Raw genomic sequence first — 27,138 nt, 5'->3', positions numbered from 1 at the left:
CTCTTACTCAGGGTCCTGTTAACCTACAGAGTTCTAGAGTCATAGCACAAGGGAGGAGCACGGAACGCACGAGGAAGATGTTCCAAAAGGCTCCTCCAGCTGGCCCTTACATGGTAAGATGCTGGAGTAGGTATTTGTTTGTTGGTTGCCAGACCCGGGGACTGCTGTGCCACCGCCAGCTTCATCCTTCGCAGCCTCCAGGAGGACCTTGAAGAACAACAGAAAGGGGGAGAGCGTTACGTGTGCCGCCTGCAGACAGAGGCAACAGAGGCGGGGGGGGGGGGGGTGCGGGAGAAGGTCGATTAGAAGTGCGCAGCCTGGGCCAGGCGTGCACTGGATGGGGGAGAGAGGGGGAGCCACAAATGACAGAGCCCCCTTCCCCCGCCCTCACCTCGTACTCCCGCCGGAAACCAGTGCAGGCGTTGGCAAGGTTCTTCAGGCAATGCTGGGAATAGGACGCCTGAAGGACAGGTCGGGATCTGAGAAAAGAGAAATGAAGTGGTTAACGAAAGGATGAAAAGAGATGTATGCAGATTATACCTCCTGCATATTCATGGGGGAGAGCTGGAGAAGGAGACCGGTTAGGCTCCTCCCACAGACTGCTCTGGCCTGGTCTCCAGGCAAACTCCAGTCCCCCAGTGCCTCAGACAAAACCGTGGCAATGGGATGAGATATCCAGCAATCTCTCTCAGGAATCCTCCACGTGGAAATCCTGAAAGCCAGGCCCTGTTTGGGGAGCAGAGACGGCCATGCTTCATGCTAGGATCCCATTTTTGCTATTCGCACGAAATATTGATCCAACCGTGCTTCAGGCCACAGCACACATTAGCTTTTTTTTTTTTTTTTTTTTTAGAAAGCTTTTCAGAAGCAGGTCTTGAAAAGAGCTCTTACGTTTCTTTGCCAGGGGGGCTTGCGTGCTGTTCCTCCGTGATCTTTTCCAGGATGCAGTTGTGCAGGAAGATGTACTGTCCCTATAGGAAAAAGCAGACAAGACCTCCTCCTCAGTGCCCTCCCCCGGTCTCCGGCTCAGCTTTACGTATCTCCCAAGGAGAAACCGGCACAGAGAGAGGCAAAGCCAGTCTCAGAGCCTCTGTCATCCCTTCCACTCACACCAGCAGAGTCCCAGCGCCTTCACCGCGCCGGGCCCAGGCTGATACCAGGAGCTGGTGACCCGGGGGGGGAACGACGAAGCGTGACTCACCAAGGTCTGAAGCATCAGGTAGCGATTCACCCTCATCGTGTAGACCGCATTGAACACGTCGGCCACCTTCTCCAGCTTCACCTGCTGCAGCAACCGGTCCAGGCCGATGAAGGTGCCGCTCCGACCAACTCCGGCGCTGGAACGAAGCAGGACCCGGATGGAAAAGCATAAACCGCCAAGTGCCGGCACAGCATCCGCGCTCCAGTCCTCTTGGTTCTGGAGTCCCAACCCAGCCAGGCTTCCCCTCCCTGCCTAGGGGAGGACGTCTGCGTTCCCAGACTACGCGCGGTAACTCGCCCTAAGCCTCCCTACATACTGGGCTCCCAGCACCAGCAGCGAGGCTAGCAACGGCTGTTCTGTGGCAAGTATGATACAAGAATGGGAAAAAAGCAGAGAGGCACCTGGGGAAAGACATATAGGAAGGGAGAGGAGACAGAAGAGCAGAGAGCTGCAGGGAGGCAGGGCAGAGGACAGAGAAGGGCAGAGAGGAACATTCAGGGGAGACCCACACGGGGAAGGGAAGGAGAAGAGCAGAGGGCAGAGGCACTCAGGAGAGAGACCTGCAGGGAGGCAGGGCAGGGGACAGAGAGGAACATTCAGGGGAGACCCGAGGCACTCAGGGGAGAGAGATACAGGAAGGGAGTGGCAAGAAGAGCCCAAGACGCTAGGGATGCTCTGGGCCTGTCCCAGGCTTTCTGGAAATTCAGGTCCTGTCCTCGTCTCCACCACCTCCACGGGGAGGCTGTTCCAGGCTCCCACCGCCCTCTCTGTGGAGAAATATTTCCTAGTCTTACTCCCTATGTCCCATCAACTGTACCCCAACCGCTAATGTGTTTCATTTAGTTGTGTATTCACATCCCACGCTTACAGACTATACTCAAAGGGTGTTACTGCAATAAACTCCAACACAGACAACCGCATCGTTATTAAAACCCACAGCAGCAGGACACACCAGAATAAAAGAGAGGGAGGGGAGAGAAAAGCAGAGACCGGGCAGAAACACGCAAAGGAGAGGGGAGGGGCCTGGACAGCAGGGAGAGAGAGAGACCTATGAGAGAGGTGGGACAGGGACAGCTTTAGCACCTGTGCAAGAGAGGGAACCAGCACCCCCCACGGCTGGAGGGACGGAGGCGATTGCCCTGGAGCGCCATGAGCCGTGGGGGTCCCTGTAAAGCCGTGTTTGCACCCGCGTGACCCTGTCCCTGAAGCAGCAACAGCAGCACCGTGTTCTCCGTGTCTGGGAAGGGAGAGCTCCCCTGCCACCCTGCTCGCACACCAGGGAGAGATACACAGGAGGGGGAGGGGAGGGATGCACAGGAGGGGGAGGGGAGGGATGCACAGGAGGGGGAGGGGAGGGATATGTGCCGGAAGAACCTTTTACTTTAATGAAATGGCTGGAAGAGAAATGCAATAGGATCAGGTACCCAGACCCTGACCTGTGCAGGGCAGGGAACAGACGGGAGGATGCACCCGCTGTATTCCAAGTCATTCACTAAATGTTTCTAATACCTCTCTCAAGGGAGGTTTCCAGGTCCTCGGGACCTCATCCACGCTTCACCTACCTTCAGCATCATACTGCCCTGCCGCACTGGGATTAGAACCCCTGCTGGACTCCCTCACCATTATCCACCCACCACTCACAAGCTCCGCTGTCTGACACAGAAACCTATCCCATCCATTCCCATTCCCGTCAGGGGGTACTGGTGACGCCGTGTTTGATGGTCGTGAGGTCCCATATGTAGATATCAGGGCACGCGGTGGAGGGAAAGCCTGCTCTTCCCCTGGCTTGGCTACTACGTGCAGTTTGGCTGCATAGGATTGCATGAGCTTTGGTCTTGGGACTGACTGAATATCACGGCTGCCCTCACAGCACGAGCCCTGTCCCTCTCCTCGCAGCCAGAGCTGAGTTCCTTCTTCAGGCACGGGCGTTTTGGATTTACCGGGACACTGCAGGACGGCGCACCGCCCCAGCAGCCAGCGGGCAGCGCGCCACTCTTACCTGCAGTTGATCACGGTGGGCCCGGAACCCTTCGCAGCTTGCACGCGTTCTCGCACCATCTCCGTGAAGGCGATTATGGAGGAGGTGGACTCGGGGATACCGTGATCGGGCCACGCCGTGTAATGCAGCTGGTGGACTTCTCTTCCTTGCTTTGCATCGTCCTGACGCAGACAGAAAGGTTTTGTCAGTGAGGAAACAGGGGCCTGGTTCGCAGGCGGCAGGGAACCGGGGGCTCCGAACTTTCAAATTCAGGATCCAGGAGGGACATGCTGGAAGGTCACCTTCCAGGCACCTTACGCAGAGCTATCCTGCAGTTACCATAAGAGGGTGTGAAGGTCCCAGAGGCTACTTCTGTTCCAACTGTGGAATGGACCGAGTGGCATTAGGTATGACCTGATTTATGGGGGTGACTGGTCCGTCAGTGACCTGCACCTCACAATCCCAGTCACTTGTTTGGGCTCTTGAAGAATGAAAGGGAGATTCCTGTGTTCCCAGCTAGAGACCGGTTTGCCTTCAAGATGAGCATTTCTGCCAGAGAGTTACAGGAACCACCTTAGCTTCCCTTATTAAAGGAAGTATCTTTTCTTATCTACAGCTTCATTCTGCTCGTCTAAGTGAGCTCGCCCCACTGGGGGCTGCGGGGGGGCTGACCTGAATGACAGAGAGGCGATATAAAAGCAGGACCCACCAAAAGAAGAAAGCCGCGAGCGGTGCCAGCGCTGCAGGGGCCTCTACTCACGTGCCAGAGCTTGAGCTCCCGTGTGGTCCACTCATTGGAAATGGCCTGGTCAACCAGGTGGACTGTTATCTGCCCATAGGAAATGGGCGAAGAGTCGGAGGGCCAGTAATGATCGCACAAAACCTAGAGAGAGAGAGAGAGAGAGCGCAGGACTCAACGCCAGTACTACACACTCGCAATACTCCGCCATCTCGCTCTCACCGTACTGCTTTCCCCTCCACCCCATTCCTCTCGTGCCAGCGCTCAGGCCGGGCGAAGCGTTCCGCCTCCAAGGTCGGCTCTGCCTGACCCCGGACATTCACTAGCCAGCGGGCCATTCTTCTAGAAAGTTCCCCTTTCAAATCCTACCTTGATGGCTGACGAGTCTGGCCGTTTCTTTCCAGATGCATAAAAAGAAGGAGCATCGGGAGGGCATCCTGGGTGACAAATTCAACCTCAGGGCAGCAGGTTTCAGACTGGTCCCAGTCTGGAGAACATTCCGTAACCTGCACTCCATTTATCATGGCACCGGCGAGATGAAACGGCACTTTCTCTCTGTCTCTCCTTCCCTCTTCCTCTCACTCCTGCCTGCTCCCCCCCTCCCCCCTTCTTCACTCCCTCCTCTCACTCTCCAGAAAGCACCATGAGGGTCAATGTTCAAAGGGCTGCGGCATCTTCACAAGTCCCTTTGAAAACTGAATTTAAGAGCCCAAAACGTGGGCAGCTACAGGAGCAGAGCTGGGCTCGGGTTAAAAAGTCAGGGGCTTGGTTCAGATTTTCAGCACTAAACACCTAAGGTAGCAGCCTACGTCTGGGCAAATGCAGGCCCGCACTCTAGGTTTCAGGTCTCTGAATTTAGGGAATTTTCAGTTGAAAACTTAGGTGCCTAAATCTGGTTTAAAATCTACCTATATTTAGGTTCCTGAAATGAAGGCACTGAGCCTTTTTTTTTTTTTTTTAATGGATCCTTATCTGCCTCTTTTTGTAGCATCCGCTGCTCCGCTTGATCCCCTAACGTCAGACATTACCTGGGGAAGGGGGCTTGCTGGTGCCGAAAGCTCACCCCGCTGCTCCCTTCTGACATTATGAATTGAGCATGCGACACCTAATAAGGAATCAGGGCCCGTTGGCTTTCCACCACTTGCAATGTTGCCAACACAATTCAGTGGAGATCGTCCTACGTGCAGCGCCGAGGCCATTCCGAACGTCTCTGACACAGGTCGCATTTATCCGAATTACTATCCAGCAGCACCAGGGGAGATCTGAAACCTACCCGTCCGTTTTCCATACAGACAGTCAGCATGACAATGTTGCAGACATTCTGCTCCCAAATCATTCTCCAGAAGTCCTCAATGGTCTTCTTCAGTGGTCCCTGGGTGACAATGTACTCCTGTGGGTGAGTGTAACCCTGAAGAAGAGGAGGAGAGGGGGTCATTGCAAACGACTCACGCATCCTCACGCATACCAGCTCATGAGCAACGGAACTTCGATCCCCCTCTAAATACTACACAAGCATCAGCACTTTCATAATAGCTCAACTAGCACTAGCACGGACTTTTAGGTCTTAGTTTCTTAATTTACTACCCTCTTAAGCCTTTCTTTCCAGCTGTTTAAGCTTCCAAGTTTTGCAGTCCTTGTTAAATGTAACTTTGTTTCTCCTGATTATAATAAGTTGTTTATGTTTACTGTTTTTATGTCCCTGTTCGATGTAAACCGACCTGATAAGGTATTTAACCTTGAAGGTCGGTATAGAAAAATGCTAAATAAATAAATAAATCCTTACAGCACAGTTTCTGTGAGCACTGCAAGCGCCCTAGCCTTAGCTTCAGGATAGCCAGAAGAATCCTCTGCCTCTGCTGATCCTAAGCAGTAGACAGGAGAGAAACTCCCTGCCTCCAAGGCGCACAGAGACCCTGCAGTTCGTTCTGGTATAGGGAAGTGGCTTGTTAGTGATAGAGATGCTCCCTGCCTCCTCTGAAGTACGCCACATGCGGCCCTGGTGCCAAGCTGGTTTGCAAGCCTTGGAATGTTTTCACCCTTGGGCTGCAGAGAATCAGAGTGCAGCCAAAAGAGGCTTCTGATGATAAACAGCAAAGCAGCATGCTGTCTTGGGCCACCCAAATGTAGCACTGAAACTCATTTGCTTAGATTAAAGCTCCTATGTTCATTGACCCACTTACTGGGATATAGTTGCCATTAATGTAATCGGAACTGGGATCGTCTCCGAGCTGACTCAGCTTCACTCTTGAATGATCATCTGCCAAAAAAATCAATCACTCAATAAATATTTTTAAAAAAATATATATACTCTGCTGCAGAAAAAGCAGGAAATAAACAGAGACCTTACATATGCATTGCCAGTAACTGTGTCCCTGCCATGAGATGTGGTGGCTAAGGAGAAAATACTCTGTACAGAGCCAGTGCCCCGGCAATAGTGTTAGAGGGCACTCTCCCTTCTGAGCCAGCACTGATCCAATGTCTCAGCATGGAGTTTGGGAACCAATACCAATGCGATATATCCCAGGATGGGGTTAGGGCGGGTAGTCTTCCCTCTAGGCTGGTACTGACCCATTAGCCTAGAATGGCGTTTGAGATTCTGTCCCCTCTGAGCCCTGTATTCCCACCTCTCCCACCCCACATAAAAGTGATCATGCAGAAATAAAATACAATATTATGATACAAATAAAGAAAGGAGACCTGAGGATAAAGCTATAAGGGAGAAGTGACGGCACCAAGGGACAGCCACGTTGACGGCCACTCCGAGGTGCGCTTCTTCCCAAGCGCCTGACAGTGCATAAAAAAAGGAATAACATCAGAGGTGAGGGATGTACAGACGGACGATGACCTGGGACCTACAGGGCAGCACGTGTGGGTATCTGTTCTTGGAGCTGTTGGCAGGAAGTTCTGCTGCTGCTTTCGACTGGTCTTTGCCGACTTCCTTCAGTTCCTGCAGGGCATAAGAGGTAAACGCCATGAGCCTCCCTCCACAGGAATCGGGATCCTTTTGTTCATGGACATTGTGCATCCTGCAAGGTCTCACAGCCCACATGGGAACCCAAGTCCCTTCCCCTTTGCTGATGGTTCTGGTCTTGTGTCTGCCGCTGCCTGTGCGCGCTGCTGTCCCATGACTGAATGAAGAGTCAGTGTCTGGTTTACTAATGCGAAGGCAGAATATAAATTACTAAATTCAATTAACAGCTTTTTTTTTTTTTTTTAACCGTATACACAGAATGGGATAAAAAGGGTCTTAGTGAATCAAGCCGGATGCCTGCCACCTACCTCTCATTGATTCCCTCTTACATCCCAAAAATTCCTTTCCTTTTCCCGATCTACGCAATGAAGCCTCTCCAGTATCTCTAAGCAATCCTGCCGGTGATTCGGTTCACGTCCCCTGGCAGTAGGATTCCAGCAGTTAACAGGCAAATGGGACAAGCCTTGATCTCTGCACATTACTGGAGGGTCAGTAGGGTGCTTACTAACCTGCAGCTGGAGGAAGGGTTACATGCCATGACCCTCACACCCATCACTCCTGCCTCAAAATGCCCCCAAAACAGCCTTTAAAAGGTGGCTGTTCTCTACATCGCATGTGTTCTCTCCTATGGGGGTGGGAAGGTTGGGGGATGGGTTAGAGCATTGTGCAGGACCCCAAGATTTCACCCCAACTGCTTAGTCACAGACTCTCTGTGTGACCTTGGGTGGCTCTCGTTCTCACCTGCTGGGCCTCGGTTCTAATGCCCGGCTCTGCCATAGACTGTATAACCTTGGGGAAGTCACTTTATTTCCCTGGGTCTCAGTTCTCATCCCCAGCAGGGATCTTAAACTCATTTTCATCCTAAAATCCCTATGGGGTAAATTTCGCTTGCGCTAAAGGGCCCATATAGGCGAGTGTATGGCCCGCGCGTGAGCAACGCGTATTTTAAAAGCCGCAAATTCTGCGTGTGTATGCACGTGCTAAAGCAAAAAAAAAGATTGGGAAAGGGGCGGGGTCATGGGCGTTCAGGGCGGGGCCAACCACGTAAATCCGTATTTGAAATCCGGCGGTCGCGGCACGCGGTGGGCTGCTAGCCACCCATGTTTACTTCCGATTCTGATGAGGTTTAAGACTTCATAAATCTGTGTTCAGGCCTAAAATGACAGGGTGAGGGGGTCCGGGTCAAGTGGGGGGAGTGCAGGCTGAAGAACCAGAGGGCTCTTGATGACCTTGAGACAGACCGAGCCAACTGGTGGACTATTTGGTGAAACTGGGAATGGCCTTCACGCGCGCAGGTTTTAAAATCCGCTTACCTGCACACGTTAAAGCCAACAAAGCCCTAAGGAAGATATGTGACGTGTTTGCTTGAGTCCCGGCTTAAAATTAGAAGCACACATACGCGCGGTAGGCGCATTTTAAATCGTATGCGTGTAAATGCGCGCCTGATTTAAAATTTCAGCGCATGTGCGCTTGTGCAGCCATATGTAAGTGTATGGGTGCCTGCATGCTCATTTCAAAGTTACCATCCCTACATAGCCAAAAATGATCCTCAATGTAGGCAATCAAAATAGCGCCAAAAATCAGTGCTAGGCGGCTATGGCTCTCCCTCCCCTTTTGGGAATTCCACTTTTTCAGCAGCTACATTTCACCACTGAGAGAGTGGAATTTTCCAATGCAGGATCTTGCTACCTAACACCTGAAAATTCACGCCTATGCTTCTAAGGGGAGGGAGTTTGAATTCAATTTTTGGACCTTTTTTTTTTTTTTTTTACAAGTAACAAGCTCCAGCATGGTGGGACTCATGGGAGATGAATGGAAACCTCCAAGCCTGAAGCAAGCAACTAATGGTGGAAAATGAAAGTCTCAAACACTGAGAGAAAGAAACACTGAAGAAAAAAAAATAAAGGGACAAGCACAATATTTGGTTCACGGGAAGAAGAAGAATAGAGACCATCAAAGGTTCCCTGGTGGAGTTTCAGCTCAGAAGGCTCTTCAGTCAGTTACAGTAACAACATTCTGTAAATACTGGAAGAAATCCTCTTTCTTCACCTCAAACTCCTGAAAGAAGCCATGACTGGCATTGGCAGACTTCATCTCGAAGACCTGCTTAAAGGTCTGGACCAGGATGGGCCGGTGAATATTTCTGTAGGAAGATGAACAAGAAAGAATTATAAAAGTCATGCAATTGCCATTTTATTCCACTTGAAAGCGTAGAAGAATGAGTCAACTAACAAGTTGTAGGTGATTACCTTTTTATTGGACTAACTCAATAAATCTGTGACTAGATGCATTGAATTAGTACAATAAAAAGGCATCACACACAACTTGTGTTATAAGAAAGTTGTTACAGCTTTTGTGCAGAAAGTTCTGGTTTCTGGCCATGGTTTCTCCCATCCACTATAGGGCCTTCGCATCACAAGACTAAAAGATTCAAGATGGCTGCCTACAGAGGAAGGTTGATGAATGTTTCCCAGCTAAAATCAATGGGGCAGATTTTCAAAGGGATACGCACGTAACCCCCGAAAAGCTGCTCCAAGCTGCCCCTGCACGAGCCGAGCCTATCTTGCATAGGCTTGGCAGCGCGCGCAAGCCCCTGAAACGTTCGAAAAGGGGGCGTTCCGGGGGTGGGACAGAGGCCTCCAGAACAGCCACCGTGCTGGGGGATGGTGCGCCGGCAGCTGGCCGGCGCACGCAAGTTACGCCTGCCCAGAGGCAGGCATAACTTTTCTGATAAAGGTCAGGAGGGGGTTTTAGATAGGGCTGGGGGGCGGGGTGGGCGAGAACAGAGGAAGGCTGCACAGCTTGGCGTGTGCAAGTTGCACAATTGTGCACCGCCTTGCGTGCGCCGACCCTGGATTTTATAACATGCACGCGGCAGCCGGGTTTAAAGATCTGCCCCAATGTGCACACCAGCAACTATTGCAGTGTTACCTCAGGAATGTCTAATTCTGAGTTTTGCATTCTAAGATAACAGCATGTCAAGATCCCAGGAAGAGGTAGCAAGATGGACCACCATGGACCTCAGAAAGAACTGAAGGAGGTGGCAAATTACTTAGCATGGGAGGCAAACACAACGTGGCTATGCATCCCAGTTAATGGCACAAAGGCGGTCAAGTTTATAGATCTCCTTTTGCACAGAGTGTGGGGGTAAGGGCAAAGTAGGTTGATAAACATAGCAAGAGAAGTATAAGCAGGGCAACTAGTGGGCATATTGGGAAGGCCAAATGGTCCTTATCTGCCGATATCTGCTGTAACTATGCATGACATTAAGAAAGGACTTGGTTTTACTACAGTAAAAGCTTTTTACTATATTGTTATCACATTATGGGGCCAATATTCAAAAAAAGCTGAGCTTCTAAATTTAGGATTCTAAATTAGGTGCCTAAGTTTTCAGCTGAAAATTCACATAACTTTTGGAGCTTAAACGTTAGGCCCCTAAATTCAGGCCTATTTATATGCCTACATTTAGGGTCCTAAATTAGGTTCCTAGTTCTGAAAATCAGTGCTAAGCTCCTAACTTTGTTTCTCCACCCCCATAGCCACTCACTTTTTAGGAGCCTAAATTTAGGGGCCTATTGAAACTAGGAGCCTCAATTTAGGAACTCAGCCCTAGTACATTTTCAAAAGGGCCAATTTAGGATCCTAACTCCAAATGTTAGGAACCTAAACTCTGAAAATTGGACCCTATGAAAACACAGAAAGAAAAGTCTGGACTCAGGACTGCTTTCAATATCCCCAGTCACTTTGCATTCTCTTACCTCAGACTATAAGCTGTCATTTCTTGTGACAAGTTACTCTTTTCTCTTCTGAAATAAATCAAAATATGGTTTTACACACACACAAACACACACATAGAATTCTAAGTTTATTAGCTCTGTGGCTGGCACTTTTGTCTTGTGAGGCATTCAGAAATTTCAAGATAAGAAAGGGTATCATTTATTTAACGCTTTTATATACCGACATTTGTTTGACACATCACATCAGTTTACAGTATAACTTTGGAAGGAGGAAAGGGAAAATACATCGTAACAAATTGAGTAACTGAGTCTTAACAATAACAATAAGTAACAGCTATGTAGTTAGGTGGCAGGAAGAAGGTGGGAACAAAAGAGATCAGGAGTAGATAGGAACGAATAACTGTAACAGTGTGACTGAAAGGTGCAGGGGGGAGGGGTATTATTTACAGAAAAGTGCTTGAGGAATCATGAAGAGAGCCTGGGCTTCCCCCAGAGTACTCGCTCTCTCAGCAATCTTAAAACTTCACAAATTCTTCATTATCACAGCAACCTCAATGTATTATAGCCTAGGACTTTTAGAGGACAACAGAGATACTTTTACCTTTTATTCCAGAATAAGGAAGATTCACCTCATTGTAACTCCCACTGTATGCAATGACACTGGTTGGGGAGGAGAGAGGGAGGGACAGGAAGAGGGAGAGAGAAAGTAAAATCAAGTGAGAGAAAGGAAAGGGAGTGAAAACTAAAATACCATAAAAGGAGAGACAGAGAAATAGGAAAAAAGACAAAAGCCGGGGAATATATCAGAGCCAGAGACACAAACATTGCAAAAACTGTCATCAACATGTGAAAGCAGGTGTTACAATGGGCGTGCTAGCATGTGAAAGTGGGTGCACTGACAAGTGTGCTTTGACACGTGAGAGTGGGGGTTATATACAGGGTGAGTGGTACAGCGGATCAGATTTAGGGACATGAGATTTACCTCTTCTGTCTTCCTCTTTTCCAGTAAACCAATCCCAGCACTGCAGTGACAGTCAGCAGGGCACCTGCGATGACTCCAGCCACAACAGGGACAGGCAAGGAATCCCGGGCATCAGGAGGAGCTGAAGGGACAGAAAAAGTACCCGAATCTCAGCTACAAAGTACCCCAACGGCCATCGGATCCCAGCATCATATTAAGCGTTCATTCATGACCCTGGCCTGCGTTCTACTCCTGTCAAAATATTACACTGGCCACAAACTGGAAGACAAGGAACACTATAGCTCAGGACTGAGGTGCATTGGTAGAGCTGAGGGGGGGGGGGGGTCTCAGTACTGGAATAGCAGGGGATGCTGTAGGATAGGTCTGAGATGTACTGGCAGACCAGTATGAGGAAGGAATGAAGCACTGTGCTTCAGAGTCAAAGCATTTTAAAATTAATGCTTTATGACGGGCATTTCTCCGAAGATAGTAATTGGTACAGTGTGAAGTGTTTTTTTGTCAAAAATAAACAGAGCAAATTCTGGTAGCACCTTTTCCTGCTCACAGAATTTAATGTCAGCTCCCAAGGGTCAGATGTACTAAAGGCTAAAACCCATTTTGTGACTGTGGGAAAAATGCTTAGCACATCCCATAGCAAGTGCCTTTCCAGATTCTGCCCCTTTGCAGAGCGCTGCAAGTTATTCACAAGCACACCAGGGGGCACTGCACATCAAGTTTTCCAAAAACTTGGGGGAAATTTGGCAGATTTCATAAAATAAACTGTACTAAGTTTGTGAATTTAATTGTGTTGCTTGGGATTTGAAAACATATCAGCAAATATAATTAGGAATGCAAATAAAGGTCATGAAATAAAAATAATTCCTTTTTATTGGTCTACCAATACATTTTAGATTAGCTGTCGGAAGCTCTTCTCCCTCTGTCAGGTACAAACAGAATGAGCAGATCAGAGCAAAAGATAACATTGCTTGAACATACAAGTGAATCAGAGATTAGCTTATAATGGTGATGGGAAGGGAAAGGGATGTATTTGTTTTATTTCCTTAAAAGTAAAACTATGAAGCTGTTGGTGAAGCAAAGGGACATGTTCAACAAGCAGAAAAGCTCATTGTAGTTTATTGTGCACCCTCCACTAACCAACAGAGCTTCCCCAGCTGCCTGTGTTCCCTCCCACTGCCTCTAACCAACAGAGCTACGCCAGCTGCCTGTGCTCCCTCCCACTGCCTGTAACAAGAGAAAAGCTCCCTCAGCTGCCTGTGCTCCCTCCCACTGCCTCTAACCAAGAGAAGCGCTCCCTCAGCTGCCTATGCTCCCTCCCACTGCCTCTAACCAAGAGAAAAGAGTTCCCTCAGCTGCCTGTGCTCCCTCCCACTGCCTGCAACCAAGAGAAGGGTTCCCTCAGCTGCCTGTGCTCCCTCCCACTGCCTGCAACCAAGAGAAGAGTTCCCTCAGCTGCTTGTGCTCCCTCCCACTGCCTGTAACCATGAGAAGAGCTCCCTCAGCTGCCTGTGCTCTCTCCCACTTCCTGTAACCAACAGAGCTACCATAGCTGCCTGTGCTCCCTCCCACTGCCTCTAACCAAGAGAAGCGCACCCTCAGCTGCCTGTGCTCCCTCTCACTGCCTGTAACCAGAGAAAAGCTGCCTCAGCTGCCTGTGCTCCCTCCCACTGCCTGTAACCAGAGAAAAGCTCCCTCAGCTGCCTGTGCTCCCTCCCACTGCCTGTAACCAGAGAAAAGCTCCCTCAGCTGCCTGTGCTCCCTCCCACTGCCTGTAACCAGAGAAAAGCTCCCTCAGCTGCCTGTGCTCTCTCCCACTGCCTCTAACCAAGAGAAGCGCACCCTCAGCTGCCTGTGCTCCCTCCCACTGCCTGTAACCAGAGAAAAGCTCCCTCAGCTGCCTCTACTCTTTTGTGCACTTTTGACCAATAAAGGGGCTCTTTGTAAAAGAGAAACAGTGTTTCTTTTTCTGAGTTGATTTTTTTTTGAGGAAGGAGAAGGTAATCCCCATGCTGTGTGAAACATCTTGAGGTCTCTCCCCCCCCCCCCCCCCCCCATCATTCTCGCCTCTGTTTATGTCTCATGCTCACTGCCTTCAGAAACCTCCAATTCCAGAAAGGTGCGACACCTTGATTCTAAGACATGAAGAGTTTCTCCTTGGGGTCCTTACGCTGTTTCGGCTTCAATCCGTTGCTCTTTGTGGCCTCCTCAAGCTTTGTGGAAGCCACTTTGCTATTGCTAGGTGTTTGCAAACGAGCATACGGTGGGCTATGCTGAGCGTTCGCATGAGCTATTGAAATCTCTTCAGTCTCTCTAGCCACTTTATAAATATTTTTTTTTAACTTTGACTTACCTGAAAAAGCAGAGAAGGACACTACAGGATTGACAGGGTCATATCTGGCGAAGGCAGCAACACTGAACCTAACGGGAGAGAAACAGAGTCTAGTGAAGGCCATTCCCCTCTGCTAATGCTTTCCCATCCAGCTCTCATCAGGGATCCAGCACGCATATGGCCTTATTTCTTCTCATCGGAGCTATCATGCATGACTTTTGACTTTACTCCCTCCTATCCAGCTCTCATCAGGCTACCATCTAGCACGGTGCCTTTCCTTCCTCCCTTGGAGCCATCCTCCTTGGTTACTGCCCTACCTTCCCAGGCCGGCTCTCATCAGAGAGGTTTCATGTACGGCCTCGTGCTCCTGAAGAGAAAACCCCGTTATCTAATACGATGAAGGACTTTACAAAAGGGCCATGCGCTGTACTATGGGCCTTCCTTTCCTAGAGAGGAAAAGCTGAAACACATCACTTCTAGCATGAAGGTCCCATCCGCCAAACGCTAGAAGGTGAATTTCAAAAGCCCGGCGCGAGCATCACTCGGAGGATGCACGAAGAAGCCGGGCTCGCTCGCGCGCCGACCGTATTTTAAAGAGCGCCAGGACACGCACGGAAATGCCACGGCGCACGCATCCCGGACACGTCCAAAAGGGGGAGGGGTGCGGACGAGTCGGGGCCTGGCCAAGAGATGCCCCTGTAGCTACGTCTGCGTCCCGGCGTGCGCCGAGGTCCCCTGCTGTGCACGACGTGTAAGTCATAAAATAAACGGGTCGAGTCATTTCTGAGAGGTATAAAGCGTCTGGGGTCGCTGGGGGCTGTGAAGGCTATCAAACCAGGGGTGGTATTCAAAACTGTCTATTCATTTTCATAATGTACCTACCAAATTATACATGTCAGTTTCAACTGAACATAAAACATCCAACTTGTACATTTCTTCTAACCCAGAAGCCCACCCTGGCTATTAAATTATGTCTTGAACTCTGCGCATAGTTGGACGCCGTAGTCTGGTGCACCCAGCTAAGAGAGTAACCCCATGCCCCTCCCCTACCCACCTTCCTCCGGACCTAGCTGTTAACTGGGTGAACTGGTGGACGAACTGGTAAACTGGGAATGGCATGGGCGTGTGCCCCATTTAAAACACCCTGACTTTTGTGGGATTTGCGCGTCCATGCACGCGCCCACTCAAAATTTGGAGCACGCGTGCGCGTGCCCGTGGCTATTTTATAAAACGCGCGCATATACGTGCGCAAGTTAAAAAGCAGCCGCGTGCCTGGGCGCGGGCTGACGCATGTGCGCCAATGTGTGCCTGGCACCGGTTTGAAAGTTACCGTCTAGGAGAGCACAGTCGTGCGACCAGACTCATCTGTTCCCGATCACTGCTGCCGCTGCCATCTTATCATTGACCCCGCCTTCTGCCCCATCCCTCCCTCATCTTCTGTATCCCATGATCAAAGCACCCCTTTTGTAGCATCCTGCAAGTGGCTCTGGTTTCCCTGTGCTTTGCAGCATAGGAACGGAGGTCTTCAGGAAACTCGCCTGGCCGTCATAGCCCGGTTCAGACACATTGAGAAGAGATTCCTACATCAACCGTGCTGCTAGGACTCCCAGCTCCTCCGCTATCTACCACCACCTCACAGCAATTTACATCACAACTCATTTAATCAACAACAAATCATGCACATTAAGCATGTTAAGTCTTAAACTATATCTCAATAAATCTGTTTTGCGCTACTGAAACAGCATGTTAACCCTCCTCAATCTATCAGTAATGTCTGGAAGCCCCCATGTCTAGCTAACACAATTCACAGACAGCGCACATGGGGCCTGATTTAGTAAGGTCTTGAACGAGTAGATGTGACTCGGTTATTTACACTTTCGAATAATAGAAGGACTAGGGGGCATTCCATGAAGTTAGCAAGTAGCACTTTTAAGACTAATCGGAGAAAATTCTTTTTCACTCAACGCACAATTAAGCTCTGGAATTTGTTGCCAGAGGATGTGGTTAGTGCAGTTAGTGTAGCTGGGTTTAAAAAAGGTTTGGATAAGTTCATGGAGGAGAAGTCCATTAACGGCTATTAATCAAGTTTACTAAGGGAATAGCCACTGCTATTAATTGCATCAGTAGCATGGGATCTTCTTAGTGTTTGGGTAATTGCCAGGTTCTTGTGGCCTGGTTTGTTGGAAACAGGATGCTGGGCTTGATGGACCCTTGGTCTGACCCTGCATGGCAATTTCTTATGTTCTTATAAACAGAACGGGAGAAGTGCCTCGGTCGCGTTACACAAATTGCTTTGCTTCACGGCCTGCACATGTCTGATCTCATCCTCCCAGTTACATCTGCTCAGTTTGTTGTGCCAAAGCCACCATTTCTGTCCCTTGGCGACGCTCCAGCACTGATCATTCAGAGATATCACTGAACCCTCTGCTGACGTCACAAAAAGGAAAGGTGACCAAAGTCACAAGCCGCTTTAATTGAGTGATAACAATGTGCACAAACAGAGATTTTTGCTAGGATGCTGCGCAAATCTGTCTTGCTGCAGATTTGCACGTACTTGTGGCCCCTGCTTGGCCACTATATGATAGTAATCTATGGTGATGTACAAGGAATCTTTCATCCTGAAGGGTTCAGAAAAAGGGTAAAGGTCTGCTGGAGGATGGCCTATCCTTTACACTGGAGAAGTTTCTGTTAAAGAGGTCACTAAAAGGACAGAGGGTGTCTTAAAGGGTGGTCGCTCTCTTAGAATGGGGAACTTTCTGACGAAGGAAGTTCAGTCAAGGTTCAGTGGATGTGTGTGCACTTAACTTGAGTGGCAAGGTGGTTCATCTCCCAAAGGAGATGGGAGTAAAAAATATGCCTTCCACAGGGTATAAGCAGGAGTTTAGAGGTGTCTGGGGAAGTATGGGTTCTCAAGGATTTCGGGGTCTAAAGGAAGTTCTGGTGACATGAAAGAGCTGGGAGAAAGGATGGAATTAAGAGAAAGAGAATTCCTGGCCTGCCTCTTTAGTCTTGTGGAGTGCCCCTGGAAAGGAAGGTAACACTTTCTGTGGCACATTCAGGAGGAGTTAGATTTGGAGCATCTCTCCACCTGGAAAAGAGGGGAGGATTCTTCTGGGTCAGCTGAGTGTGAGCAACTACTAGAGACTGTGTTAACGTTTTGGGAACTACAGAGAGTCTGGGGCAAGATCCTTACTACTGGTAAGATCTGACTGGTGGAGAATGATTCTGGAGGACGTTTTGGGCTGTGTATTTATATACTGGAGTATTTCTGATAGGAACGTTATTCTTGCTGATTGTTTTAAGTTACTTCTGTTTGGAACACTATTTTTTGTGTGGCCATTGAGTTATTTCATGGTAACTTCTGCCTAGTTGGCCTTGCAGGTGAGCCTGCCCCCAGTCCACAGAACCCAGAGTGTGAATTTCCCCACCCGGATGAGTGTACCCAGTGGCTCTCTGGGGTCAGGGAGGTAGCCTCTGGTGAAGGTGAGGTTACATACTGCATAGCACAGAAACCTCTCACTCATAATTATGGAAAAAAACATTTCCACTTTAAACATCTTATTTTGTCCTGACAAAGAGACCTTGGCTTCCACTGTAATTTTACTTTCTCAGTAAAATCAACTAGTTGTGATGATCTTCCCTATCTCTCTCCTTAGCAGTTTCGCCTGCAGCCCTCTAGACTACATCACTACAAGACCCCCCCAGGGCTGGAGTAATTTCATCCACTAGTATTATGGGAAATGAGGGTGGTGGTTATGTGGCCGCTGTATTTCATTTCTCATGAATTAAGCTAATGCGGGGGAGGTTATGTAGGACTGGTGACAGGCACATGTTGTCCCCCATGTTTGAACGGAGACCTCAGTTGGAACCAGGCAACTATGTGCATAGCACAAACCTAACGTCTGTTCCATGGAAAAATACTGGGGGAGGGGGGGAGGGGGGATGATTAGCAAGAATCAGCCTGGGGTTGAGGAGCAAGAGGTCCTGCCAGACCAACCTTGTTGGCTTTTACAAAAAAAAGTCAGCAGGAAACTCCGTATGGGAAAGAAGACTGGTCTGGTTTAACTGGACTTTGGCATAGCTTTTGATCTGGTATTGCTAAATTTTAAAAAATGACAAAAAAAAAGATGCAGTTTGGGGAAAGAAACCAAGGAACTGAGAGAAGACAAAAACCAAGCCGGGGCCCATCTTGTCTGACCATTTTCACATTCCCCTTTCCTACTGTGATCCCACAGAGCCTTCTTGTCCACTGGATTTACCCCTTCACCTCTGCACTGCCTCTCCCTTTCCTGGACTCCAGCGCCACTCGTGAGCAAGGCACTAAGTTTAGGGTGGACACCTATGAGTCACAATCAGATTAATCAATCAAGCCAAACAGAATAAGGTTTCGAGTGGGTCCCACAAGACTTTTGATCTTTGAGTGCAGCTATTCACTCTTTCATCAGAGGCCTGCATGAAGCAATAAACAGAAATCATGCAATTTTCGCAGATTATGCTGAAGTGTCACATCGTAAAGAAGCCACAGGGTTTATTAGTCCCAGAAAGGGGCCAAACCTTGCTCTAACAGCGTGCAGAAAAGGGGCTGATCTGGTTTCAGTCCATGTAATCACCACCTCTGAACACACTCCGATTGCTGTAAAAGCAATCTCCTGGACAATAATTATTCTGCGGTTCTATCGCCCTAAGAAAGCGAAGCTCTCCTGGGGGCAAAACAGACAACCTGTCCTGAAAAAATGAATTTAGTTGGCAACCCTAGGGATGGGACAGGAGACTTTGATTGCGATTTAAACTTCAAAGGCAAAATAACCCATTGTGCAATTATTAATATTTATAAGATGCATTCAGCGCAAACAGCTGTGTGCATGCGTACTGAATTGTAGAAAGAAGAATGAGTTACACAAAATAAATTAAATGCAGAACATAATGTGAAAACCAGATGGCACAGGAAAAAACACACAAGTTAAATAAAAACAGTGGTGAATGCCATCTTGTTCCCTCCTGGACAATATCCCCATAGACTGTTCCTCCTCCAGCACCTTCTCCATGACTCTGTTCCCCAGCCAGCTTTGGAGTTTGCTTACCTGTACCGTGTGTCAGCTTTCAGCTTCCCATTGCAGATCCCTCTGGTCTGTCCACATTCCTCAGTCCCTACCGGCACCGCCCAGGTTCTACTTGCCATGCTCCTCTCATTTGCCTGAAAAGGATTTGGTAGCAACGCAGCCAAATACGTGTCTTCCTCTCCATAATAGTGACTGTACCATGTATGGCTGGTTATCCCAGGACTGGGTCTCACCACTACAAGTAAAAATTGGTAAAAGAATCAGTATGAGACAAAAAGCAGCCAACAGTAAACTCTAAAGCAATAATATTACACATTGGGGCAATGTGGTGAATGATGTTGTTTCTTTAAACATTTGTAAAATGATGCATCCATAGAAAAAGACATAGAAATGTCCACTCTACTTCTGCAACTTGACCAAGGTCAACCTTGGCAAGCTGAAGTCATCTGCATTTTCTTAAAACGCTGTTCAATCACATCCTAGGATTTTAACAAGTAAAGCTACACACCCCAGCATCCAGAAGCACAGAAGCGCAAGATCACTTGAAATGGATGTGGTGCTCAAAGCTCACCTGAGCCAGGTAGTAACACTGGGGCGGGGTCTCTCTATGACAACTTCAGTGGATCTGGAAGACATCTATAGATGGGCAGACATAACTGCATGTACATCTGGTCTTCTACATGTTGTTTTGACTTTCAGCTTCGTTAACAACCCTAATTATCCTGTCAATCAGGTTTTTCACTTCAAGGCAAACATGGAACACCCCTACAGGTCTACGAATGGATTGATCCATTGCTATGTTTTTCTTACCTTCACAGCTTTGCTAATTCTCCCCCCAGCCACACACCCACACTCTCTTTATGTCACAAAGCCCAAGTCTGCATGCACATTTTATTCCCCATCCAAAGCAAAATCTGCAGACTTTATTAGAAAAAGGAGTGGCCCCTGCCTCCAGAAGGTGGGGCTTAGAGGCAATAAGGGAGGTGGTGGAAGGACATAAAGAGTTGGTTAATTCTGTAAAACGGACACCAACAAAGACAATTAACCTTCCAAACTGCAGGTATCCATTCCGAAAAAGAAATGAGTTGCAGAATAATTAATTAGTTTTGCTGACGATGAGCAAAACGACTTATTTATTTATTCATTTATTTAGAAGGATATATATTCCGCTGCATTCAAAAGCACATTCGGAGCGGATTACGCATGTTTCACATTCATAATAAAAGGACATAGTAAGACAACATGAAAATAAAATCACTGACAGAAAACAGGACAGGGATCAATAAGGCTGCTATGATGGAAATCAAAAGGTGAAGAGGCCAAAGACTGAACGGCCAGGCCGAACAGATAGGTCCTTAAGTGCTTTGTTGAAGTCCTCGGTGCAGGAAATTGTGTGAAAAGCTTCGGGCAGCGAGTTCCATAACCGAGAAGGAAGCAATGCCCTGTAAATTCGGAGTAGCGTGGTAACCCAAGGGGACGTGTCACTGTTTAACAAGCTTCTGGGCGAGGGATACAACCTTGTATTGTGCACGCCACTGCACCGGGAGCTAAGGCAATGCTTTTAATACAGGGGTGATAGGAACCGCCCCGTCTCAATTCCTCAACGCTCCCGCCACAAGCTCCCTTCGTACACACACAGAGATCAGAAGCTTGTTTGCCTGGATTCCCGCTCAGGTCGTGAGACGCTGTTATGATTTATTTCGGCAAACCTGAGGAAGGAGGAGTGACTAGTGGAGTGCCTCATGGGCTGGTCTCGAGACCGATTCCATTCACTGTCATTGTGAGCAACATTGCGGAGGGGTTAAATGGAAAACGTGTTTGCCTTTTTGTAGATGATGCTAAGATGTGCAACAGAATGGATGTCCCTGAATTAGAATGAGGCCTGATCTAAAAGAGCCTGGCAGATAAAAAATTTCAATGCAAAATAAATATGAAGGCTCACGCATTTGGGCTCCAGAAATTTGAGGGAGTGGTAAATGGATGGAGGGTGAGGCAGTGATGTGCACTAGCAAGAGAGAGGTCTTGGGGTTATTGTGTTGGATAATCTCAAGGTAGCGAAACAGAGTGAGCCAGATGGATGCTGGGATGCATAAAGAGAGGTACAATCAGTATGAAAGAGAGGAGATGATAATGTCTCTGGTGAGACTTCACCTAGAATTGCATCCAGCTCTGGAGGCCACACCTCCAAAGAGATACAGCAAGGGTGGAGTCAGTCTAGGGAAGAGTTATAATGGTGCAGGGTCTACAACACAAGGCCCATATTCAAAGGGATTTGTCTGGGAAACTTTCCCAAAACCCTGAGGTTTTAACTTCCTGTCTTTCTAACAGATACATTTTACCTGGATAAGTCATGACCTGGGTATAATTTATCCAGCTAAGGTGGGAGGGGAGGGCATGCTTTCCGGGGGTGTTTTTGAGCAGGCCGGATAATTCAGATATTCACAGTAATCTGGGTAACTTATCTGAATAACTTTAGGTTTGTCTGGTATATTCAATGGTGCAGCCGCAGGGTAACTTACCCAGGCAGTGCACGGCTCGGTATGGACCTTCAGAAGTCCTAAGAAATGAGATGTGACATGACAACGAACAGAACACTCTACAATGAATTGTCTTTAAGGGATAACAAAGGTGCCCTTTCATCAAACATTTGCAGCAAACTAAAGCTAAGCACTTACACGATTCGTTGCATGTCACAACAATCCCATAGTACATGATTCTTCCGTTCTCCTCACTGAACATATCCTCTGAAATAATCACCCCGGTGTCACCTTCGAACTGGAGGGCGGTGTTAGTGGACAGTGGGGGTAGAACTGAAAGGGAAATGCACAAGTAACCTCAGCAGACTTCTAACCACTGCAGCTGGACACTATTTCAAAGAAATATCCAAAATGTCATACAGGAAGGTGCACACAGTGGGTAATGGTGTGGTGAGGGAAGTGCGTACCTTCCTGGGATGTGACCCACAGCAGGTAATGGTGTGGTGAGGGAGGTGCGTATCTTCCTGGGTTGTGACCCACAGCAGGTAACAGTGTGGTGAGGGAGGTGCGTACCTTCCTGGGAGGTGACCCACAGCAGGTAATGCTGAGGTGAGGGAGGTGCGTACCTTCCTGGGAGGTGTTACACAGCAGGTAATGCTGAGGTGAGGGAGGTGCGTACCTTCCTGGGAGGTGTTACACAGCAGGGTAACAGTCTGACTTGTCATCGTATTCATCCCAATCTTGGTCAGGTCAATTCGGTACAAGGAGTTTGGCTCCAGGTTCGTTAAGTTGACCTCACTTTCGGTGGTCACCAACTGAAGCACAGGCTGGAAACTGCCTCCAGATTCCCTCTCCACAGTCAGCAAACAGGAGTCAGACTGCCCCTGCGGCAGGGACCAGTTCAGGTGGAGAATTGTCTCATGGGTCCAGCACTGCGCGTCGTTTATGGGCAGAGGTTCTGCAGGCAGGAAAGGATCCAGTTATACATCCTTGTCAAATGACTAGAGAAAATCCCCACTGACCAAGGAGACACGGATTCACACATGCCTTGGTTGAGTGCAAGTTTTCATACCTAATTTCTAGATGTCATTTTTCCCTCATTCTTGCAAACATGTTGTGAAGCACAGACCTACCCACTGGCACCAGCACGCTCTCCGATGAGACCTGATAAGGCCCCGCCACAGAGATCACAGACAGAGAGTAGTTTCGGCCTGGCACCAGGTCCTGGAAAATGTGTTGGCCTGCCTCCCTGGCCACCGTACTGTTCCTGGATGCCGCCTGATCGTGCAGGTCCAGGAGCCGAACCTGGTAAGAGTCCTGTAGGCCAGCAGGCCGAATCCAGGAGAGGAGCAGGACTGTATGGTCCTCCTCAATCACCACCGAGATGTTCTCTGCAGCCAAAGGATCTGGGAAAGGAAGGAAGAAAAAAAATTGGTAAACGATTCCGAAGCTGCTCTGCAATCCGACTGAGGCTTGAAAGGAAACAACTAAATCAACTATTAATAATAATACAGAGAAATTAAAAATACATCAGTGTTACAGTGCAGAAATAAAATCATAAAAAAAAATACATAAAAGAGCCAGAAATATGACGCAATTAAAAAGTAGAGTAGACACACACACGATAGGCTCCTACAGTGTAATTTAATGATAGGACACACTTTCCACCACACACAGAGCATTTCAGATTAATGATGATTTCAGTTAACCCTTGCTGTAACTGGGAGGGGAAAATAGCTGAGCCAGAGCCTTGCCGCAATATGACAGACGGGGTTGATGCTTCCTTGATACGGATAAGTCTACATTGAAGGACACAAGGCCAAAGAGCTTTCATTGCTCTCAGTATACAGCCTGCACCATATTCTACCTGAGCTCATGTCCTATGCTGGGTGTAGAACCTGCTTATTGTGAACGAGTTCCTTTATCTCTTGAGACCTCAAATGGGAAGGTTTTTCAGATTTGGTCAAGTCTGCATTTTGGCAAATTGATTGGGTTCACTTCCAGCATTCAGTAATGAAAAAAGGTACAAACATTCCACCTCCCACCCCCCCCCCCCCCCCCAAACACATACAAACACTCATCCACCCATCCACAAAACTAAAATATTTTGATAGCTCGCAGATACTGCACTCACATGTCCAGTCCGCGACATTCTCCGCTGACGCCCAATAAGATCCAGTCACTGCTTTAATCTCCACGCTGTACTTGGTGCCTGGAGTCAGCCCCGAGATGGTGACGTTTCTGGCGTCTTGTCCAACGGAGGCATTGCCTGCCACACTGCCCTGCCCTGCGTCATGGAGGACTACCTTGTAGCCATCCCGTACCCCCAGGGCTTCTTCCCAAGATGCACAAAGGCTGTCCGAGTGGCCATCGTTGGTCATGCTCACTCCGATCGGGGCAAGGGGATCTGAAGGAGACATCAGGTGCAGAGACATTGAGGCAACACTCATAAGACCAACGAAAAAGAAGCAACTATCCTCAGGAGTTTATGGGATGGCTGTTACATTACGCAACAGCTGAATGACATCATAGTGTTATATGCTTGAAGATGCAATACTATGGGGTCCCGACAACTCAGGGCAATGCAATGTCACCCGCCACGGTCGCTGAGGGCTACAGCACAGCCGGGTAATTGGAGCCCTCTCTAGCCAATCCCCTTAGAGCTAGGGGAAATGCATCCCCAGCAGCACTCACACGTCCAGTCCGAAACGTTTCCTGCTGATGCACCATAGGGTCCGGCCACAGACACAACCTCCGCCCTGTACTGGTTTCCAGGAGTCAGCCCCATGAAGGTGAAGCTGGTGATGTCTTCTCCAAGTGATTCCCGGGCAGCCACCCTGTGCTGCCCGGCGTCATGCAGGATCACTGTGTAACCGTCCCGGTCTCCTTCAGCTCTCTCCCAGAAGACTTGCAGGATGTCAGAGTGGCCACCATTAGTCATGCTCACTTTGGATGGGGCAAGGGGATCTGGGGGAAGCAAAGGTTGGAAGTTACAGTAGAAATCGGGACTATACGAGATGCTTCAAAGAGCACAGGACGCATTGGTACTGGATGGCGCTGGAGGCTCCGAGACCAGCGTTGAATCTGGAAAATTTTATTTGCTGGGGATGGGGGGTGGAATAGGTGAGTACGCCACACAAACAGGACTAATGTATCTGTTGCTCCCTTCTCCTCCAGGCTCAGATTTAGCCTGAGGCAATGCAGGCAATTGCCTAGGGAGCCAAATTTTGATGCTGCCAAATACCAAGGTCAAAGAGGAGTGGTACTGTGCCAAGGAGGAGCCTGCTCCTGCTGTCCACTTCAAAGGGGCACTGCTATGGCACTCTGGGGTTTTTGGGGGTGGTGACGTCTCCCACTCCCACCACTCTCCAACCTTGCCTATGGGCGCAAAACTGTTATATCTAGCCCCACACGCCCCCACCCCCGTGTCTTCTGCTGCATACAGGTTAAGCCCCATACCTTCTGTTTAGGGTTGTATGTGATCAGCAAGAGCTGTTGCCAGTGAAAGACCTAAGCAGTAACCCAATCATTTTAACGTACTGCCATTAAGATGTGCCTGCAATGTTAGTGCTCAGCACCACAGAAGCGACACAGGGTGGTATTCCTACGAGAGCACTATGAATGTGGCACTATGACTGTGCAGTATTCCATGGTAAGGTAATAGATTTGACTTATTCCTGTTTCTTATTTCAGAATTAATGCAGTACTGTAGTAATCCAATGGTAATAAATAAGGATTCCATTTGCTATAGTATGGTGTACCTAGAGGAATATTATGGGTCTGGTATACTACAGTATGATATTGCTAGAGTAATAGCATGGATTTGGCTCTTAGTGTGCTAGCCCTAGAGTAATGGTATTGATTCCTCACCCTTGTAGTGATTATTCTTCGAGGAATACCATGGCTTTGACACAGTATACAGTGGTATTCCTAACGCAGTACTACAGATTTTGGGTATAGCATAGCACTATGTTTCAGCTCACAGCCTGCATGCTATCAAGAAGACAGTTTTCATATCAGACAGAGGAAAAGCAGGAAATTGGGTGATGGAAGGCTTACATGTCCAGTCTGTAGCATTCCCAGCCTGCAACCTGTAGAGCCCGGCCACTGAAATGATCTCCACAAGGTACTTTTTCCCGGGAGTCAAATCCGAGAAGGTGAAATTTTGGGCGTCGCCCCCGACAGATGCATTTCTTGTGATGCTGCGCACTCCAGCATGGTAGAGGATCACCTCGTAGCTATCTCGCCGCCCCGCGGCTTTCTCCCAGAATATGCACAGACTGTCACTGCTACCTTTATTGGTCATGTTCACTTTGGATAGGCCAAGGGGATCTGAAGACAGCAACATAATCCAATGCAATATCAATTGCTAAGGCGTCCTTTATACAAACATACCGACTTTCAGATAAGGCACTTAATTTTTCTTTGTCTGACAACCACTACCTATCATATAGTAACAGAGTAAGAGAATGAGTAAGTCATTCTATCTCACTAAAAAAAAATCCTCTTCTTAATGGATTATTTAATATTAATCTACAAGAACTCACATGTCCAGTCTGTGACGATCCCAGAAGAGGTGGTATAGGGTCCAGCAACTGAAATGATCTCCACATTATACCTATTTCCAGGAGTTAGCCCTGAGAAGGTGAAATTTCTGATGTTGTGGTCAACAGAGGCATTTTCAGTAACGCTTTCCAATACTGCATCATACACGACTGCCAGGTAACCGTTCCGCTCCCCAGCAGCTTCCTCCCAGAAAGCGCGAAGACTATCAGGGCGGCCTTCGTTGGTCACCCTCACTGTAGACGGGGCAAGAGGATCTGAGGCAAAAATTCAAGCATCTTATGAAAGAGGTCATAACCTGTCCATTGATTTATTATTTATTTAAATCAGCTTATATTCCTGCTACTTTTCAAAAGAATTTGTCCAAAGCGGATTACATAATATACATTCGTAAACATGTTCCACCAAGAACATTATAAAATCATCACAATATTCTAAAAGTAAAATAAGTAAATCATATAAAAACATTACAAAAAAGCTGCTCTAATGTAATCAACCTGCTCACCTTAAGCCTCATAAAAAATAAAGCTTTAATCTGCACATGGAAGATCAGTCATGGACTGAATGTTTTATTTTTCAAAAGGATGTATTTGGTGTGGATAAAAAGCAACATTATATCTGACTCACGTGAAGATATTCATTAAGTGGTGGTCACAGTGTTGTTAGGATTATTTCTGCAGTGTCAGTCAATATGCTTCTCAATCAATGAACAGGCCCAGCCCTGCAAATTGAGGTACTCCCTGGTACTTACATGTCCAGTCAGTGATATTCCGTGCCGTGGCATTGTAGGGTCCTGCCATGGCACTTACTTTAATATTGTATTTCTTTCCCGGGACCAGATCACCAAACGTACAGTTTCTCCCATCCCTGCCCAGAAAGGCACGGCCAGCGACACGCCCAGAGAACATCTCATACAGGGTGGCGGAATACCCATCCTGACCTTCCGTTGATGCTTTCCAGAAGGCGTGCAGGGCAGACTGGCTGCCTAGGTTAGAAAGGGTAAGATTTCCCGGTGCCAGAGGATCTAGAAGTAAAAAGGGAAGGTACACCATTTCAGCAGGATAAGGCTGTGCCCAGTTCAGTTATTTCATATTTGATTATGCC

The 27,138-nt window shown here is 48.2% G+C and overlaps 1 protein-coding gene across 6 annotated transcripts in view; it reads right to left on the bottom strand.

Moving 5' to 3' along the window:
• Positions 1 to 27,138, bottom strand: part of LOC115073798 (receptor-type tyrosine-protein phosphatase V-like) — an 80,178-nt gene that overhangs the window by 10,840 nt on the left and 42,200 nt on the right. For 5 of the 6 annotated variants that reach the window (XM_029572589.1, XM_029572592.1, XM_029572591.1 and 2 more), the window contains 22 exons: positions 26,786 to 27,058; positions 26,019 to 26,291; positions 25,531 to 25,803; positions 24,166 to 24,438; positions 23,606 to 23,878; positions 22,605 to 22,877; positions 22,151 to 22,429; positions 21,670 to 21,804; positions 19,016 to 19,229; positions 13,956 to 14,023; positions 11,609 to 11,729; positions 10,648 to 10,695; positions 8,939 to 9,032; positions 6,775 to 6,865; positions 6,099 to 6,175; positions 5,192 to 5,326; positions 3,940 to 4,062; positions 3,201 to 3,361; positions 1,202 to 1,337; positions 892 to 971; positions 392 to 479; positions 111 to 207 (listed from right to left, as the gene is read on the bottom strand). In XM_029572589.1, coding sequence (XP_029428449.1) covers positions 111 to 207; positions 392 to 479; positions 892 to 971; positions 1,202 to 1,337; positions 3,201 to 3,361; positions 3,940 to 4,062; positions 5,192 to 5,326; positions 6,099 to 6,175; positions 6,775 to 6,865; positions 8,939 to 9,032; positions 10,648 to 10,695; positions 11,609 to 11,729; positions 13,956 to 14,023; positions 19,016 to 19,229; positions 21,670 to 21,804; positions 22,151 to 22,429; positions 22,605 to 22,877; positions 23,606 to 23,878; positions 24,166 to 24,438; positions 25,531 to 25,803; positions 26,019 to 26,291; positions 26,786 to 27,058 — 3,585 coding nt within the window. The remainder of the gene's footprint in view (positions 1 to 110; positions 208 to 391; positions 480 to 891; positions 972 to 1,201; positions 1,338 to 3,200; positions 3,362 to 3,939; positions 4,063 to 5,191; positions 5,327 to 6,098; positions 6,176 to 6,774; positions 6,866 to 8,938; positions 9,033 to 10,647; positions 10,696 to 11,608; positions 11,730 to 13,955; positions 14,024 to 19,015; positions 19,230 to 21,669; positions 21,805 to 22,150; positions 22,430 to 22,604; positions 22,878 to 23,605; positions 23,879 to 24,165; positions 24,439 to 25,530; positions 25,804 to 26,018; positions 26,292 to 26,785; positions 27,059 to 27,138) is intronic. The other variant, XM_029572593.1, reaches the window with a different exon arrangement.

This window comes from Rhinatrema bivittatum, chromosome 12, assembly GCF_901001135.1.
Source record: "Rhinatrema bivittatum chromosome 12, aRhiBiv1.1, whole genome shotgun sequence".
NCBI classification, from domain to species: Eukaryota; Metazoa; Chordata; class Amphibia; order Gymnophiona; family Rhinatrematidae; genus Rhinatrema; species Rhinatrema bivittatum.
This window is presented reverse-complemented; position numbering and strand designations above follow the sequence as displayed.